Source organism: Chiloscyllium plagiosum, chromosome 10 (genome assembly GCF_004010195.1).
Source record: "Chiloscyllium plagiosum isolate BGI_BamShark_2017 chromosome 10, ASM401019v2, whole genome shotgun sequence".
NCBI lineage: Eukaryota > Metazoa > Chordata > Chondrichthyes > Orectolobiformes > Hemiscylliidae > Chiloscyllium > Chiloscyllium plagiosum.
Genome location: NC_057719.1, coordinates 78802673 through 78821300, shown reverse-complemented (window position 1 = coordinate 78821300; position 18628 = coordinate 78802673). Strand labels below are relative to the sequence as shown.

Below are 18628 nucleotides of genomic sequence, written 5' to 3'. Positions count from 1 at the left end.
GGTCTATAATACAATCCCAATAAGGTGATCATCCCTTTCTTATTTCTCAGTTCCACCCAAATAACTTCTCTGGATGTATTTCTGGGAATTTCCTCCCTCAGCACCGCTGTAATGCTATCCCTTATCAAAAGTGCCATTCCCCCTCCTCTCTTGCCTCCCTTTCTATCCTTCCTGTAGCATTTGTATCCTGGAACATTAAGCTGCCAGTCCTGACCATCCCTGAGCCATGTTTCTGGAATTGCTATGATATCCCAGTCCCATGTTCCTAACCAAGCCCTGAGTTCATCTGCCTTCCCTGTTAGGCCCCTTGCATTGAAATAAATGCAGTTTAATTTATTAGTCCTACCTTGTCCCTGCCTGCCCTGATTGTTTGACTCACTTCTGTTCTCAACTGTACTCAGATTGATTTCTTTCCTCATTATCTCCCTGGATCCCACCCTCCACCTTACTAGTTTAAATCCTTCCAAGCAGTTCTGGCAAATTTCCCTGCCAGTATATCAGTCCCCTTCCAATTTAGGGCAAACTGTCCTTCTTGTACAGGTCACTTCTACTCCAAAAGAGATTCCAATGATCCAAAAATGTGAATTCTTCTCCTATACACCAGCTCCTCAGCTATGCATTCATCTGCTCTATCCTCCTATTCCTGCCCTCACTAGCTCGTAGCACTGGGAGTAATCCAGATATTACTACTCTTGAGGACCTCCTTTTTAAATTCCTGCCCAACTCTCTGTAATCTCCTTTCCGAATCTCAACCTTTTCCCTTCCAATGTCGTTGGTTCCAATGTGGACAATGACTTCCTGCTGGCCCCTCTCCCCTGTGAGAACATTCTGCACCCTCTCTGAGACATCCTTTATCCTGGCACAAGGGAAACAACACACCATTCTGCCTTTTCTCTGCTGGCCACAGTAACATCTGTCTGTACCTCTGACTACAGAATCCCCTAACACAATTGATCTCTTGGAAGCTGACGCACCCCTCGTTGCTTTTAGAGCCAGTCTCAACACTAGAAACTTGGCTGTTCGTGCTACGTTCCGCTGAGAATTCATCACCCTCTATGTTTTCCAAAACAGCATACCTGTTTGAAATGAGGAAAGCACCACCAGCCTACCTGTATCTGCAGTTTTTCTCCCTTCCTATAATTGCCATCCGTCACACCCTCTCAATCCTGTAAACTCTTCGTTGTCTCTAACTGCTGCACCAACTGATCCATGCGATCTGATAGGGTTCACAGCCAAACACACTTTCTGCAGACAAAATCATCAGTAACACGGAAACTCTCTCTAATCTCCCACATCCGACAGGACGAGCACATTACTCTATTAAAGGCTATCTTGTCACCTTAACAATCTGCACACCCAGAAATGAGTCCAGTCTTACTGCTTAAAGAAACACTGCTCCTGGCTAACTTAATACCTATGTTTTACATTTTTAAAGATCAATCAAGAGTCAGATCTAATTAAAGAAAAATCCCACTCACCTCACTATTGTTGGTTTACAAAAAAAGCTTCCCACTTAGTTGCTTCCCTGCTGTGAGCTCTCCTACACAGGTTTCTCCAAGGTCAGCTGTGAAATTTGCTGTTTGTTTACTTTACTTAGATGACCTCCAATGTCCAAAAGTACTTGAAATCAAACAGCAGAGGCTCTAAAAGCTGAGAAGGTTCACTACTGGATCAGACAGCAGTGTAGGTTTCTTCCTCCAATGATTCACTTCCCACCATTTGGGCACTGCCCTTGTCTCCCTTCCTCCTTTTTTAAAGTGCAGTTGTTTTGATTGTTCCCCCCCCCCACCGAGTTCCAAAACACTGCAACAGCTTATAAAACAGTAATTACTGCACCTACAATTCGAGGAAATCAGCTCCAACACTGAAAATACCTCAGAAAAAAAGGAGCAGCTCTTACAGCCACAACTTCTTCCCATCCTCCATCTTTACCCAAAATCCTCCTCAGTAAACAGTTAATGCGGAACTGGCAATATCCTAACATAACATAACAAACAGATAATATTAATAAATATTGCAGAGGGAGTACTTTGTACATAAAAAAAATCAAAGAGTTCACAAAACATTTAACAACCAAAAAAGCAGAATGTTTGTATCTCCACATTACTAGGATTTACATGAATACAGTACAATCCTTCATAATCTGCCTCTCTCACCGAAATATCCACCTACAGCTTAAAGATTCTTCTTCTGCAGCAGGAAGCTTATGTGTCACCGATCTTGCATTGCTGGGAAGGATAGAAGACGAAGCTTGTGAGAAGCTTCCACATTGACGAGGTAAGTCCTAGCGCCAACTCATGGCGGCTATGGTGGAGGCGAGTTTGGGTTCCCAGTGGTGTCTGCATCCAGCGTAGATTCACGGAGGCGGACGTTAGTTTGGGCCCAATACGAGAACCAGCTACATTGGTGAGATGGGCCTGAAGCGAACTCATGGCGGCAGCAGAGTCAAATATGGGCCAGCGTGGTGCCTGGCAGCATCGGTGGTGCCTGCATTGATGAGGTCCAGCAAGAACCCACAGTGGTGAGGGCATTAGTGCAGCTGAGAAGAGTGGTGACTTGCATTCCAATGGCGGCATGGCGATGGGGACTCGTGCCAGGTCACCAGGCCCATGGTGGAGCACTTAACAAGAAGGACTGTGAAGGCGAATTATTTTTCTTTATCTCTTTATTATTCTGCCTTTATATTCCAGTTTACTTTTCTGTGTTTTAAAGTGGTGCCCGAGTGTGGTGACACTATACAACACTTTTCACTGTATTTTGTGACAAAGTGCACGGGACAATAAACAAATAAATCGCATCAAATCAAAGCCAATTTTGAGTTTCCACATTCTCTCTCCCTCTGATTTGTTTATCTAGTTTATCAACATGACAATTCTTGTTTCAACTCCAAACATTTTGTTCATTTTAACTCCAACTTCACACCTTCCTCACTTGCCTTGTGTGTCTTTCTTCCTTCTCTCTATCCTCATTCACTCTTCCTCCTACCATTACTCCCCTAGTATGACTGTCCTTGTTCCCACTATTGTCATCTGCTCTTCCTTACTGTTCTCACAGGTTGGTGGTGGTGGGGAAGAGGGGATTTCAGCTCTGAAAAGTAGATGCAAATCTGGAATGTAAATAAAGGCAAGTAACACGCCCACTGAAATTTCCTTCCACTTCAAAACCAGAAGTGCAAATAAAAATCTGAATGAAAATGATCTTGTGGTATTCCGAATTTTAGATGCAGGAACATTTAATTCAAGAGCAAAATGATAACATTGCCTTTATACAAAATATTGATTCAGACATAGCTGCAGTAGCCGAGCTCATTCTCAATGCACCATTATTAAACAAATATTTAAACCCTTGATAGGATACCTAGGGAGCAGATTGGCTGCAATGATACTAAGAATACAAGGTTATAGTGGTGAAGAAAGGTTTGAAAAACTGAACAGCTGGAAATGCAACAGAGAAGGACATATGCAGGTCCTAAAGAGGGGCCACAAAATTCTGAAACACTTCAAGAAAAGTGAAGGGTGGACTGACAGGTTTGTCACAAAAACAGCATTTCTATTTGTCTCATGAGTTGGTCAATTTTACTGCAAATACTTCATACATTCAAATAATGAGCTTATCCTTTTATTTCTCACAAATATGCTTTTCTTGAATTTCACTTGCTGACACATTATTATCATTAAACTCCCTGTCCCTTCTTTTCCCACACTGTTTGTCCTTACCCTTATCATTACACTGCTCTGTGGCCTCAACTTTTCTCTTTAGATTTAGAAATCTCCCTTCACCTCAACACTCCCCTGCACTTTCAATTTAAAGCCCTGGTTATGCAGATGTGACAGCATTTATTTGTTTTATTAGCTGACTCGTTATTAAATCAGCAAGGTAATAGCACATTGTCTGTAAATAATGAAGCAGCCAACAGGGAAGCAAAACAAAAAATGACTAAAAGGCACCATCGCCTTCCCTGCTGGACTAAATTCCTGTCTGTGCTAAACTGTCAACTTCGCATTTTCTCATACTGTTGGTAGCAACACTTTCTATTTATGCCGTGAACTTGTGATTTACCTTCAAATTTTAATCACAAAGTCAGCTTCCTGCTCTGCACATCCATCACAGATTGTGAAAAGGACTCAACTCTCTAAATGGCAATTTAACCGAATTATGCTTGGCGTACAAAAGTATAAGGAGCAACGGTTCCAAAACACAACGGCATTGGCACAAGGAAATCAAGTAAAAGTAAATGTGGCATGGATCAAATCGTCTGTTTCTGTGCTGTATGATTTTAAGACTCAAATAGGAGTTGGGAGGTCATGTTGCGGCTGTACAGGACATTGGTTAGGCCACTTTTGGAATATTGTGCGCAATTCTGGTCTCCCTCCTATCGGAAGGATGTTGTGAAACTTGAAAGGGTTCAGAAAAGATTTACAAGGATGTTGCCAACGTTGGAGGGTTTGAACTATAGAGAGAGGCTGAATAGGCTGGGGCTGTTTTCCCTGGAGCTGAGGGGTGACCTCAGAGAGGTTTATAACATCATGAGGGCCATGGATAGGGTCAATAGACAAACGGTAGGGGAGTCCAGAGTGAGAGGTCATAGGTTTAGGGTCAGAAGGGAAAAATTTAGAAGGACCTCAGGGGCAACTTCACACAGAAGATGGTGTGTGTATGGAATGAGCTGCCAGAGGGAGTGGTGGAGGCTGGTTCAATTACAATGTTTAAAAGGCACCTGGACAGGTATATGAATAGGAAAGGTTTAGAGGCATATGGGTCAAGTGCTGGCAAATGGGACTAGATTAGGTTAAAGTTAAAAATCACAACACCTGACAAAGAGGCAGCACCTCGAAAGCTGGTGCTTCCAAATAAACCTGTTGGACTATAACCTGGTGTTGTGTGATTTCTAACATTGTCCACCCCAGTCCAACACCGGCATCTCCAAATCTAGATTAGGTTAGGACATCTGGTAAGCATGGACGAGCTGGACTGAAGGGTTTATTTCTGTGCTGTATATCTCTATGACTGTATGGACACATGTAATATGGGTAAATGATTTGAATCATTTTGTATGACCATCCAGTTATGACCAAGTAAGGATGAGTGAATCAGCTCTCCTCTTTTCAACCTCCATTTTAGGCTGCAACAGAGGTTGAAGCTCTTCTTAGTATGAGGCTTTAACTGTCTCCAACATCTGTCAAAGGAGACATTAAATGGTGGCTTTGTCTGACTGCTCGGGTGGCTGTGAAAGATCCCGTGCACTGGTTCAAAGAAGAGCAGGGGAGTTCTCTCTTTTGTCCAATATTTATCCTGCAACTATTGTGACAAAACATTTCATCTGGTCATTTTGTATGTGGGAGTTCAGTGTGGGCACAATTGGCAGCTGCTTCTAAATTATAACAAAGCTGCACTTCAGAATAATTAATTATCTGTAAAATGCTTTTGAAATGCCTGGTGATGGCGAGGAGCACCGTATAAATGTCAGTCTTGCTATGTTTTGCTTTTGACTGTTTGGATGTAAAAAGTAGTGGTTTTATTTTGGTCAGGCAGGTGTCCAGAATTGTTGAAACTTGGTAGTTTCTGTTTGCCCACTATTGGAGTCTCTATCTTGAGGGCCACTTATTATTTGTATGAGTTCAGAGATATTTGTCATTAAAAAACTAAGTCTGGAGACATATGTTGGGACGCTGTGGGGATTTAACCACCTAAAACAACAGAAATCACTGGCTCACAGTGCAGAATAGACATGCCAACTCACAAGTTGCTCACCGTGGGCAATGCTACCCGTATCCTCTTTAGATGTAAGAAACCACAGAGTCTGCTTGGTCAAGTGAAGGAGAAGAAGAATACTTCCTAATCTAATGAGAATAATCTCTTGTAGTTAACAAAACATAGTTTATTGCACATTAGCATCCAGTTATAATTTGCATTGACATGATGCAGATTGTTACAGAGAGAATCCAAAGTTACGTCTCACTCTTTCAAGATCCTAAGGTGTTCTGCCCACAAGTGCATATGACATTTGTGGTGGGTGGTGATTATGGCATTCCTCAGTGTTAACCCTTTCAGATCCAATATACATTGATGAACTTTGTGCTCCATGCCAAGTTATGGAGAATCTATCTACAGGCAGAATGGCTTGTAGGGTTCCTTGAAGCTGAATGGGAAGAAACTCAGTCCTTAATGCCAAGTCCAGCATTCACTGATCATCAACTATGGACATCAATCATTATCAATACCTTGGAATACTGCCTGGAATCCTTTCTGGTTCCTATAGCAAATTATCAGGGCTGCTAGATCCTAATTCTCCATTGCTAGATATCTCATCTTGACTTCAACCTGACCCCAGAGAGTATGCTTCTCTTCCTTTCAAAGTGGGAAATTAATAGATGATCGCTGCAACTTTAGAGAATCGAGATTGAAGCAAAGATAAATGAATGCGTTATATGAAGCTTCACGGGAGCTGTTAGCATCTTGTTGAGCACTGCATGGCCTCAAACCCAACTCTTTCTTCTCAGGCTGTCGGTCAGGATTGAGGATGAGTGGCGTGCACTCCGGTCTGACGGACTCCAAAAGGGTTGATAAGTTCAACATGAGAACTGCAACACATGGGGCAGGGAGTTCTTGGGGCATTGGTCCAATGGGCTACCTGGAGCACATTCCCTCTGACATCTTTGTCTCAGTGCTCCACATCGCTGATATAATCTCTCCACCGAAACACGCTTTTGCCATTTTGATCAGTCACAAGCCAGGCTCTCCCATGAGGCAGCAGGCACACTAGAACTCTGCAGCAGCGCTTTGAGGACTCCCCTGAATTAGAATTCCCTCTCTGAATTAGAATCCCTACAGTGTAGAAACAGGCCTTTCGGCCCAATAAGTCCACACTGACCCTCCGAACAGTATACCTCCCAGACCCACTCCCCCTACATTTACTCCTGACTCATACACCTAACCTATATAGTACATCCCTGAACACTATGGATAATTTAGCATGGTCAATTCACTTAACCTGCACATTTTTGGATTGCAGGAGGAAAGTGGAACACCTGGAGAAAATCCACACAGACACGGGGAGAATGTGCAAACTCCACATTGACAGGCACTGAGGCTGGAATTGAACCAGGGACCCTGGAGCTATGAGGCAGCAGTGCTAACCAGTAGGCCATCGTGCCACTGGAGGAGACTGCTTTCCTCCCAAGAGCCTCCTACCAGCTTAAGGCCATAGAGATCCAAGTTGAGCAGTTGCTTGGAAAGGTTAGGAGTACTGAAGGTGTGTACTGCCATGGGGAGCTGAGAGTGACTTAAACCTTGATTCTAGGTGAACTGGCATGGGAGAGTGATACTGTTACTGCACCAGCCTCTGAGCCACTGGATTTGGAAGATTGCAACAAAGACATGTCCTTCTCCAGTGCTTTAAGGTGCCATTCACACACCATTCGGCTAAGAGGTGCCAAGTCAGATTGAATGCCAAGTCTGATGGCTCTCCTGTCTCTCTCTAACAGGGCCACCCTCCTAACTTCGACTGGCCAACTGCAGAGCAATTGTACTTCCTCATCCAGCCTCATGGTTCATGACTATTTATCAAACATTCCTCTCCCCTCACCTCTTGATACTTATGTAACAAATAAACACGCATTTTCTAAGGGTATTTTTCCAGTTTTGTACATAAGATTTTGTACCTAGCTACCTTTGTACCTAAGATTGGCGATATCGTACATGCTTCACTGTAATCCTTGAGTACATGTGACTATAAAACCTAAACCTAAAAAAAACCTTACCCCACGTTCTATGCAGGGTCGGTGAGATTGTTGATCTTAATGCCTTGTTTGTGCTGTGGATAGTCTCCCACCAGGAACCATTCGAGACAGCCTAAAACCATTTTCATCTGGAGAGCTTGAAGGGAAGAGGGAGCTATTTGTACTCTGTGAATCTGACCTGGACTCTCACAAGCTCTGAACTAGGAAGGGGAATGTGTGCACCACCCATCTGCCCTTGAGAAAGGAGGCATTCTCTCGAAACAAACAAGGTCTGAAAATCAGCCTCCATAATTCGGGCATCTTTGGTTCATCCATACAAGTTTCAATCCTTGAGCATCCATTACAGAAAACACACTGTATCTTCTCATTGTCAAGCCAAGCCTGAAACCACCCATCATACTAATAATATTGGTTTGTTTAACATGCACAATGCAGTCTTGATCTGCCAAAATCAAGCTCGAGCTCTTTAGACATTTGAAGTAAAAACAGAAAATGTTGCGGGAAAAGTACTGAGCAGGACAGGCAGCATCTGCATCGAGACGGGAACGGAGTTAGGGGTTTCCGTCTCTGATCTTCTGTGAGAATTTGGAAAGGTGAGACAGACAATGTGCTTTGAGCAAGGGATGGGTGGAACAAGGACCAAAGGAAGATCTGTGATAGGGTGGAAGGTGGGAGAGATTGACTGACACCCTCTAGGGCAAAAGGGAAGAGAGGCAATGGCCTGGTGGTATCATCACTAGATCGTTAATCCAGAAGCTCAGCTAATATTCTGGGGACCCAGGTTCAAATCCCACCATGGAAGATGATGGAATTTGAATTCAGTAACAGGATTCTGGAGTTAGGAGTCTAATGATGACCATGAATCCATTGTTAATTGTCAGGAAAAACCCGTCTGGTTCACTAATATCCTTTTGGGAAGGTAAATCTGCCATCCTTACCTGGTCTGGCCTACATGTGACTCCAGATCCACAGCAACGTGGCTGACTCTTAACTGTCCTCTAGGCAATTCAGGATGGGCAAAAAAGTGCTGGCCGAGCCAGAGATGCCCACATCTATGAGTGGATTAAAAAAAAGATGGGGCTAGAAAAGAAACGAAATATGTGCCTGGAGCAAGTGTGAAAATGAAACAAAATGGGGAAACAATTGTTTACAGTCATAAATTGTTGAACTTAATGTTGAAGGCTGTCGACACACATTACTCCCTCCCCTCGTGTTTGTTCATGTCCTGGTCAGCCCCTCCACCCATTTCCCAATTACGCCCGGGCCTCTTAAACTGTACTTAGAGACCAGCCCCACGGCTTGATGGCACTTTGCTGCAGATTCTCCTCCAGGCCACCAGGGAGTGCTGTTTGCCACAGTTGACAAAGGAAGACCCACATTGAAGCCTGAGATTGATGGCCAGGATGGAGACTGCAGAGGAGGTGTGTCACTGTGAAATCCATCAAAAATCCTGGGTGTATTGCAGGAGAAAGGGTCAATGACCTGTTCTGATGCACAAAGGGAAATGGCACGGTCCCCTCTAACTAAAGGATCTCTTGTGGTGTCATCATGCAATAGGTGAGTGAGCAGCTAGGGCTGCAGATAAATGCGAGATCAACTTCAATGCTGCAATGGCAGTTGAGGCCATAGCATCTGAGAGTTTAGCTGGTGTGTGGCCAATCTACCACCAATGGGTTGGAATGTGTGCAGACAGAGAGGGGGTGGGGGGAATTAGGTGCCATGTTAATAAATCTACACTTTGTCATGGAGGAGAACTGAAAGGACCTCACTGCTGCAGAGGAAGAGGCATTCCATTGCTCAGGAGATGGGGGAGACCGAGCCATCACAGTCAGTAAGTCTGCAATGGCAATCGTTTAACAGCACCCAGGCTGGTGCTGCCAAATAGGCACATGAAGAAATGTGAAGTCCTCACCGACTGCGCTGCCCCTTTTCTGTGGATATTTTCGCTCTTCACCACAGACCCTCACAAACCCATTCCCAGGCCACTGCACCGGCAGGAGCTTGAGGGACCCCATATCCAGGGGATGACGTCACTGCTTCGCTAGAGCATCCGACAACACCAGCCCCTTCCATAGCCTTCGGCAGCTCATACATCAAGTAGTTGGTCAAGAATTCTAGCAGATAGTTCCAGCAACTCCTGCAGCAATAATCTGGGAAAGACTAGACAGCATTATACCCCGAACATACGAAACAGCAGCACTGGGAGAGACGGACTCACACTAGAAAATGAAGTTTTCAGACTTATATCACAAAATTCATTTTCACCAAAAGTGTGGCCAACAGGATGAAGTAAATTCTCAGAGTGTGTCATGTGAGCAAAAATCCTGAACTCAATTTCAGAGTCAATTTGACACATTCATTGGAAGGATACTGAGGTAACTCGGGGGGAAAATATTAAGGCAGGCCATTTGACCCTCTCCATTCTTGTAATGAGTGCAGGTACACGTATAAAACAAGCACTGTCAACTGACCTTACAAGTGAGGTAACCCTGGAAGGGATTTGCTGGATATATAGCCCGCTGAATTCAAAATGCCTCCCTTTGAATTTCAAGATAATTAAAATTTCTTTGCACAAAAAGTAAGGTCTTTTTTTTATTAACAGAAAGGAACTGAACAAATATCCCTAGGTTAGCTAAATAATTCTGACAATTCAATCTCTAAAGTCAGATCACTCAAGAACAAACTTTGTTAGATCATTATCAAATTTGAATTGTAATTGTAATAACTATGATAGGCTGACCCCCAGTGGTGGAAAATATAAAATTCTTATAGCTGAATGACATAAGCTAATGGTCCTGAATTTTCCCAAACTCGCAGCTGCCCTAATTTCACCATTAATGTGGCAAGAACTCTGTTTGGCTCTGTTGGACAGAGACAATGGCGGTGATTGAAAGTTGTGGGGGCAGTAATTTTAACCTTATTATTTGTAATTTGTCTACTTTGCCTATTGCTCAACGTAATTGTCCACTTTAACACTTTAAGATTCAAACTTCAGCTGGACAGATTTCAAGTTTTGTTAAATAACAGGATTCTATCCTGCTTTGAAGAAGCATTGCTGCCATATTAGGCAATTTTCAACAGTGTAGAGCGCCTGCAGCTGCTTAATTCAATCCTTGATGTCTAACTGCTTCCAAAGATGAATTCTAAGTGACAACACCAGAGAAGGGACTGAAGTTTATTTCTGTAAAGGACCTCAGAGGTAAAACATTGGTTTGAAAAGCAGTGTGCCATTCTATGAGGACTCGAGATATAATTGTGAATTAAATGTAATTAAACATGCAACCCAGGGCTTCACCTTACCACTGAGTTTTATATTTAATAAAGGTGCTTGCGTAGAACATAGAACTAAACTGATTCCATCTGCCTGCACATAGTCCATAGCCCTCTATTCTCTGCCTGCACACAGTCCGTAGCCCTGTATTCTCTGCCTGCACACACTCCGTAGACCTCTATTCTCTGCGTGCACGAAGTCCGTAGCCCTCTATTCTCTGCCTGCACATAGTCTGTAGCCCTGTATTCTCTGCCTGCACACAGTCCGTAGCCCTCTATTCTCTGCCTGTACATAGTCTGTAGCTCTGTATTCTCTGCCTGCACACAGTCCGTAGCCCTCTATTCTCTGCCTGCACATAGTCTGTAGCCCTGTATTCTCTGCCTGCACACAGTCTGTAGCCCTCTATTCTCTGCCTGCACATAGTCCTTTGCCCTCTATTCTCTGCCTGCACATAGTCTGTAGCCCTTTATTCTCTGCTTGCCCGTAGTCTGTAGCTCTATTCTCTGCCTGTACATAGTCCGTAGCCCTTTTATTCTTTGCCTGTACATAGTCTGTAGCCCTGTATTCTCTGCCTGCATATGTGTCTGTCTAAATGCCTCTTCAAATTTGCTATCATATCTGGTTCTATCACCTCCTGTGCCAGCGCGTTCCAGGCATCTGTCGCTTCTGCAAGTAAAATTTGCCTTGCACATCTCCTTTAAACATTTCCCCTTTCACCTTAAACCTAATATTTGACATTTACCCTGAGAAAAAGACTCTGACTACTTACTCTATCCATATCTTTCTTAATTTTACATACTTCTGTAAGGTTGTCCCTCAGTCTCTAAGGCTCCAGTGAAAACAATCCAAGTTTGTCCAACCTCTCCTTATAGCTAATACACTCCAATCCAAGCAACATACCAGTAAACCTCTTCTGCACCCTCTCCAAAGCCTCCACATTCTTCTTACAGCATGATGACCAGAACTGCACACGGTACTCTAAATGTGGCCTGACTAAAGCTTTAAACAGCTGCAACATGACTTGACAACTTTTAGACTTAATGCCATGACTGATGAAAGTAAGCATGCCATACGCCTTCTTTACCATCTTATCTACTTGTGCTGTCACTTTCAGGGAGCTATGGGCTTGCACCCCAAAATCCCTCTGTATATCAATGCTTGTAACAGTCCTACCATTTACTGTATACTTTTCTCTCACATTTGACTTCACAAATGCAACACCTCACCCTTGTCCGGATTAAACTCCATCTGCCATTTCTCCATCCAACTGATCTATGTCCTGATGTATACTTTGACAATTTTCCTCACTATCCACACAACTCCACACCTACAAACTCAAAAGATAAGACCTCCACCTTCTCCTCCAAATCCCACACCATCCTGATTTGGAGATGCATTACTGCTGGGTTAAAGATCTGGAACTCCCTACGTTTCACTTCTGTCAATCCAACTGGAATAGTTCAAGGAGAAGGTCCAGCATCATCTTCTTCAGGGTAACTAGAGACACACAATAACTGCTCAGCTTGTTAATGATACCTGTATCTGGAGAATTGAACTAAACCTGTCTGAGGCATTCTATATCTACCTCTGTGACTGTTAAATGGTGATTGTTGAGATAAAGACATGTAATTTCTGACAATTGTCCCTAAATGGTAGTGTCTTGGTAACCTCAGTCAAATTCATTCTCATTCTCTTCAATAGGCTGCAACACAGATTTGTAAAATACTGCTGATCACTGAGATGTTGTTGAAAATAATTCTTCTGAATGTGAATACTAATGTGTCAGAAACAGATATTCAGTCAAGTCTTAATATCTTTCACAATAATCTATCATTTTCGGTAGTGTTTTGAATTCTTTTTTACCCTCTTTACAGTAGAAATGATAACCTTGTATACAGCTCTTTTGCTATTGCATGCTTCCTCAAAAAAGTGCAGCAGCAGGACATAAAGTTTAAAATTTAGTTCAATAATCCTGAACAAAACACTGACTTTTTTTTTAGACAAAACATCGCTGTTTCCTAATGCAATCTACTTGGACTAAAATACATGCATATGTTTCTGCAGAGGACAGAACCAGTAACAAACAAATTTTGTAAGTTATATCAGTCTAATAACAATCACTTCCTGACATTCAACCAGTCAGATAACTGGTTTGAACTGATAATGCTGAAGACGGGTGGACAGCAAATGGAGTGTGATGGTAAAGAGCTAAACTAGCAGATATTGAGTTGGATTCTGTGATTAGTGGCAAAGTGATAGTGCCCACCTTAAAGGTGGTGGCACGCAGAACTCCAGCAGTCTCTGTGCTGCTGATTACACCTTCTTTTGAAGTGATTTTGAATCTCTTACTGAGTCAAAAGGATCTCTAGGCATCCAGCAACACTGATGTCATTAAGCAGCGATATTACATTGGCAAATTCTCACAAGAACAGCAAACATGGAAACAAAACAAGCTGATTATCCCTCCATTTTAAGCAATTTCATATGGAATTAATAATAACTAGCAGCTGAAATATCAACAAACCTAGAATTGTTTTTGTATTACAAACAAAAAACTTTTTTATCATAAAGAAAAACTTGACAAAATACAAAAACTAAAAAATTCTCAACAGTCAGAGAGGTAGTTCAGTATAATTCTGACTTCACTCTGTCAAAAAACAGTTACAACTCATTAGCAAAGAATAACATTGAAGTGACTCTTGGATAGGCACATGGAACTTAGTGCAATGAAGGGTATGTAAGTTAGTCCAATCTTAAAATAGGATAGAAGGCTGGCACAACGTCAAGGACTGAAGGGCCTGTACTGTGCTGTATTGTTCAATGTTCTAGTAACATTTTCAGTGAGGTTTAACAGCGATGTTAGCATGAAAAGAAGTATTCTTCTTAACTTGGTGATTTCTAAAGAATACAGGAACTCTTACAACACACTTTGTGGAGGAATAGAGAAACTCTGACAGTATTGTCTGAAGTCCCACATGTGAGAAATACATACCAATTTTTGCAGGATTATGATGGCAATCACTGATGGTGTCACCATCAATACCACTGTGAAATCTTGCCCAAAATGTTACTGTGTATACAGCCCTGTTAATAACTTTAGATTCCAGCATTTTGAAGTAAGAACATTATTCTAGGGTACAGTTCCATAGGTACAAAGTCCATCTTTAATTCTAGAGCCTTCACAATGAATGTTAAACAAGACTATCAGCCATAAAAGAGCAGACTGGTGTTTGATCTTGTCTTTACCTGATGTTTGCATCTCAGCTTTTTTTAAATGAGGCATTGGACAACAGGGAGGTGTGGCAATTCAGTCACGCAGGCATACCAATGACATCAGTTAGCTCAGTTAATACTAAGCCCGGGATTCTCAGTCTGCAAGGCTTAGTGCCATACCAGGGGTTGCTTTTGATATTTTGCCAATAACCTTCCACTTGTGGGACATGGACATTGCTGGCTGGCCAGCAGGGTTATTGTTGATCCCGTGTCACCACCCCTTGAAAAGGTGGTGGTGAGCTACCTCCTTGAACGGTTGCAGTCCACCTGAGTTGATCCACAATGCTCTTAGGGAGGGAATTCCAGAATTTTGACCCAGCAACAATGAAGGAACAACAATACGTCTCCAAGTCAGGACGATGAATTCCTTGGAGGGGATCTTGCAGGTGGTGCTGCCCTTGTCCCTCTAGATGGAAGTGGTTGTGGGTTTGGAAGGTTTGGTCTGAGAACCTTTGAAGAATTCCTGCAGTGCTACTGCAGTGGATGGCACACACTGCTGCTACTGAGCGTCGGTGGTGGAGGGATTATGTACTTGTGGATGTGGTGCCAATCGAGCGGCCTGCGTTGTCTTGGATGGTGTCAAGCTCTTTGAGTGCTGTTGGAGCTGCACCCTCCAGGCAAGTGGGGAGTATAACCTGCTCAGAAATATTAGCATATACCTTAGCAGGTAGGACTTGAACCCTTGTCTCCTTGCTCAACAGTAAGGACACTACCAATGTGCCAGGAGAGCCCAATCCTCAAGAGCTGCTTAAAAATAGAGTTACAACATTGAAACAGCAGTTTGACACGACCAGTCTGCATTGGTACTCATTCCCCATATGAACAGTAACACGGATGTACTTGGCGAAAGTGAGGACTGCAGATGCTGGAGATCAGAGTCAAGATTAGAGTGGTGCTGTAAAAGCACAGGAGGTCAGGCAGCATCCGAGGAGCAGGAAAATTGATGTTTCTGGCAAAAGCCCTTCATCAGGAATGAGATGTACTTGTCATTATTGGCAGAACCATGTGCTTGTCCTTTCTAACCTCAAATCTAACTTATTCTGAGATGTTGATATTGCTATTATTTCAATTATTAACTCTGGTGGTGAATTCCACAGCCTCAAAACAACTATACAAATGTTTTCTCCTTCCCCTGTTGTAAATTTCTTGAGTGTAATCTTACTTTGGATAATCAATTAATGCAGCAATTCACTGGGGTACTGGCATTGCTAATTTGATGTTCCTTCAGTGCAGCGATGATCACCTTACCTCAGATTCTCAGAGCTGAACTCGGATTCCAGAAACTTCAGAAATTGGTCTCGCCCCGCGGGGTCCTTTAGCATCTCATCGAAGGAGAAGCCCCATCTCTTGACACGCTGCTGGTTGAGCTCTTTGCTTCAAACATGCAAGACAGAGGGAGGATAATCTTTGATGCAAAAGCAAGCAAATGTCAATACGCTGTTTCCAAGAAGAGATTCATTCAATGTGACTGAGGAAAGAACTTGGGATTTATGGAGCATTATGTCGTATTTCCTCAGAATGGTCCAAAGCTAGACAACCAACTATACTACTTGTACAGTCCCTACGTCCAGTTCAAGGTGAACTGCATGGATCACCCATAAGTCACCGATAACTATCCTGATTACAAGACAGAAAGTCTGATATGCAACAACAATGTAAGTACACTTTTTATAAACCGGCACCATTGGGACCAGGAGTGAGTCGGTTAATCAAAAGTAGATACAAATGGTCTGAGTGGAATGTTGACAAGCTGAACAATAGTCTCTGCAGGTGATCAAAAGTGTCAGATGGTGTGAGTAAAGTGTCAACAGGTGAATAGCAAGTGAAGGGATGACCTATAATCCGATTAATTGAGGCAGAGAGATAAATACTGTTATTCCAACTATTTGGTTTGTGTCCAGCACCACCTTGCTTTTAATATTTATGTAATTATTCCTTAGTCATGATATCATTGAAAAGCAGAGCTGACTTGATGGCCTATTTTAGCTCCTTCGACTTTTAGTCTTATGAGGCAGCCTGTTCCTGGCCTTGCCAAATGTAACACCTCATCCACGATCAGAGCTCTCAGCCCTCTCATTACTGCGACTCCCTTTGATTCACCCCTTTGATTAACACCCCATTAACTTCCACCCCAGATCCCCGTTCTTGACCTGTCTTAACCTCAGCCACTTTCAACCCACCCTTCCCTCAATCGCCAATCCTGAACTGCCCCATCCCACTTCTACCGATGGAGAAGCAAACCCATCAATACATTTCCGAAAATCAAAAAAGCAAGTGATTATGGGAGAGGGTGGGGCAGAAGTTATTTACATCTAAACTGAGGAAAAATAAATGTAAATACCAAGGATGGGGCAGAATTCCTGAAATATGTAGACGGTAATTTCTAACTCATTGTATTTCCAGCCTAATAAAGAAGGGAAAAAAAAAGTGTTGGACTCAGTTCTGGAGAATGAAGTAGGAAGGAGTGCACATTAGAAAGGGGAACCTTTGGGAAATAGTGATCATTAAATCATTAGATTGAAGGTGGGTTGTTAAGCAGGGCCAAGAGCAACCAAAGGTGATGTAACAGAATGAAAAGGTATTACATTCATCTCTGAGACATGAATGCATCAATCATACTCAAGGACTAATGAAGTAACAATCTGAGTTTTCTATTTGAAGCTAAGAATATATACAGATAATGTTCACTGGGAGTTGCATATTGTAAATGTGCTTATATCTCTGATACTTCAGAGTATAGTCAAGTAATGTGGCTAATACATCAAATTCTGTTGACGTGTAACCATTTAACTTAGAGTCCCTTAAAGGTGCATGCACACCATATCACCTTGGAAGAGGAATATTTTCATTGAGCTGAAAAAGGATGAGGAACAAAGGCTTGCACATAAATGACCAACAGGAGATCTTCAAGGAAGTATTATCTGGGGGCAAAAGAAAACTCCTTTCTTTGGGAGGGAAAAGAAAGGGCACCAAAAGCTAGAACTCCCAGCACGATGAAAGATGTTTTGACCAAAATCAGGCATGAAATGAGGCCTTTAATAAATACCAGGTTGGTACCACAATAAACCTACAAGTAGAAAATAAAAGGAGCACAAGGGAAGTAAAAAAAAGAGAAAGAGTGCCCATTCCACTCAACGACCAGTTTCTTTCAACACCAAACATCAACCCTTCCTTCTTACCTGGCTTCCATGTCCCAGAATGTGCAGTCGTCACTGACCCATGGGTTAGGTGGATCCTGTGGTGTTAGCAAAGGATCATATTCCAGATACTGCTCTGCATAACTGACCAAACTAGAACAAAAACAATGCAACAATAAGTACAAAGGGAAACTGCTGCAGATGCTAGAAATCTGAAACAAACACAGACAAAGCTGGAAATACTCATACCTGCCACAATCTTTTGAGAATGAAATAAGTTTATAGTTCAACTCATTGAAATTTCAACGGAACTGGAAGAGGTTAAATTTGTAACTTTGAAGAAAACAAGAATAGAGCCAGGGAAAGGAATGTGGAAAGGAAAAAAGGGAAGACCAGTGATAGGGTGGGATCGCAGGACAACTGGATCAAGGGAGCAAATGGTGTGTTAATGAAAGAAAGAAAAGATGGATCGAGGGGAAATATAAACAACAACAGCAGCAAGTTGAAATGCTGCTTTCTTAAAGAAAATGGAAGCAATGGTGATGATCTGTAAGAGTTTAATTTAATCTTGAGCTGATTTGAAAGACTGTAAAGTGCAGAATCCAAAGCAAAGTGCTGCTCCTCAAGTTTTCCTTAGGAACAGCTGAGGCCAGAGAGTGGGGGAAATAGGCTGGAGAATTAACATGGCAGGAAACTGGAAACTGACAGGTTTGAATGGGAGGTGTTGAAATGGTATACAACATTCACAAAACAAAGGCAGCCTGCTATATTTAAATCTACCACATTTTCTTTTGCTTATTGAAAGATAGTATGTGGTATGATTGCACCTCTTTGGAGAGACAAAATATTTCATTAACGGATTTAAAGTACGTTTAACTGCTGCTAGCCAGGATTTCCAGGGCTCAGGAAACATAGCAATGAAATGAAGGAGGGAGTTTAAACCAGCCTGTTAGAGGAGGTCAAAGAACATGGGAGAGCCCTTCTGAACCCTGCACAAGAGAAACCTAGTGCTCTATCTACTGATTGTGGGCTCTCTCTCTACCATCCTCACTACATCCCTCCCACCTTGAGCTTACTTTTCTTCCTTACTCTTGGGAAGTGGGCATCATTGGCTGGTTCAGCATTGGCCGTTCATCCCTAGTTGCCCCTGGAGAAGGTAGTGGCGAGCTGCCTTCTTGAACTGCTGTAGTCCATGTGCTGTAGGATGG

At 42.6% G+C, this 18628-nt stretch overlaps 1 protein-coding gene across 2 annotated transcripts in view; it reads right to left on the bottom strand.

Annotated features, from left to right (window-relative positions):
- LOC122553806 (regulator of G-protein signaling 6-like) overlaps window positions 1–18628 on the bottom strand; it is a 603213-nt gene that overhangs the window by 35095 nt on the left and 549490 nt on the right. For both annotated transcript variants that reach the window (XM_043698155.1, XM_043698156.1), the window contains exons 13-14: window positions 17463–17573; window positions 15532–15657 (exon numbers count right to left, since the gene is read on the bottom strand). In XM_043698155.1, the coding sequence (XP_043554090.1) occupies window positions 15532–15657; window positions 17463–17573 (237 nt within the window). The remainder of the gene's footprint in view (window positions 1–15531; window positions 15658–17462; window positions 17574–18628) is intronic.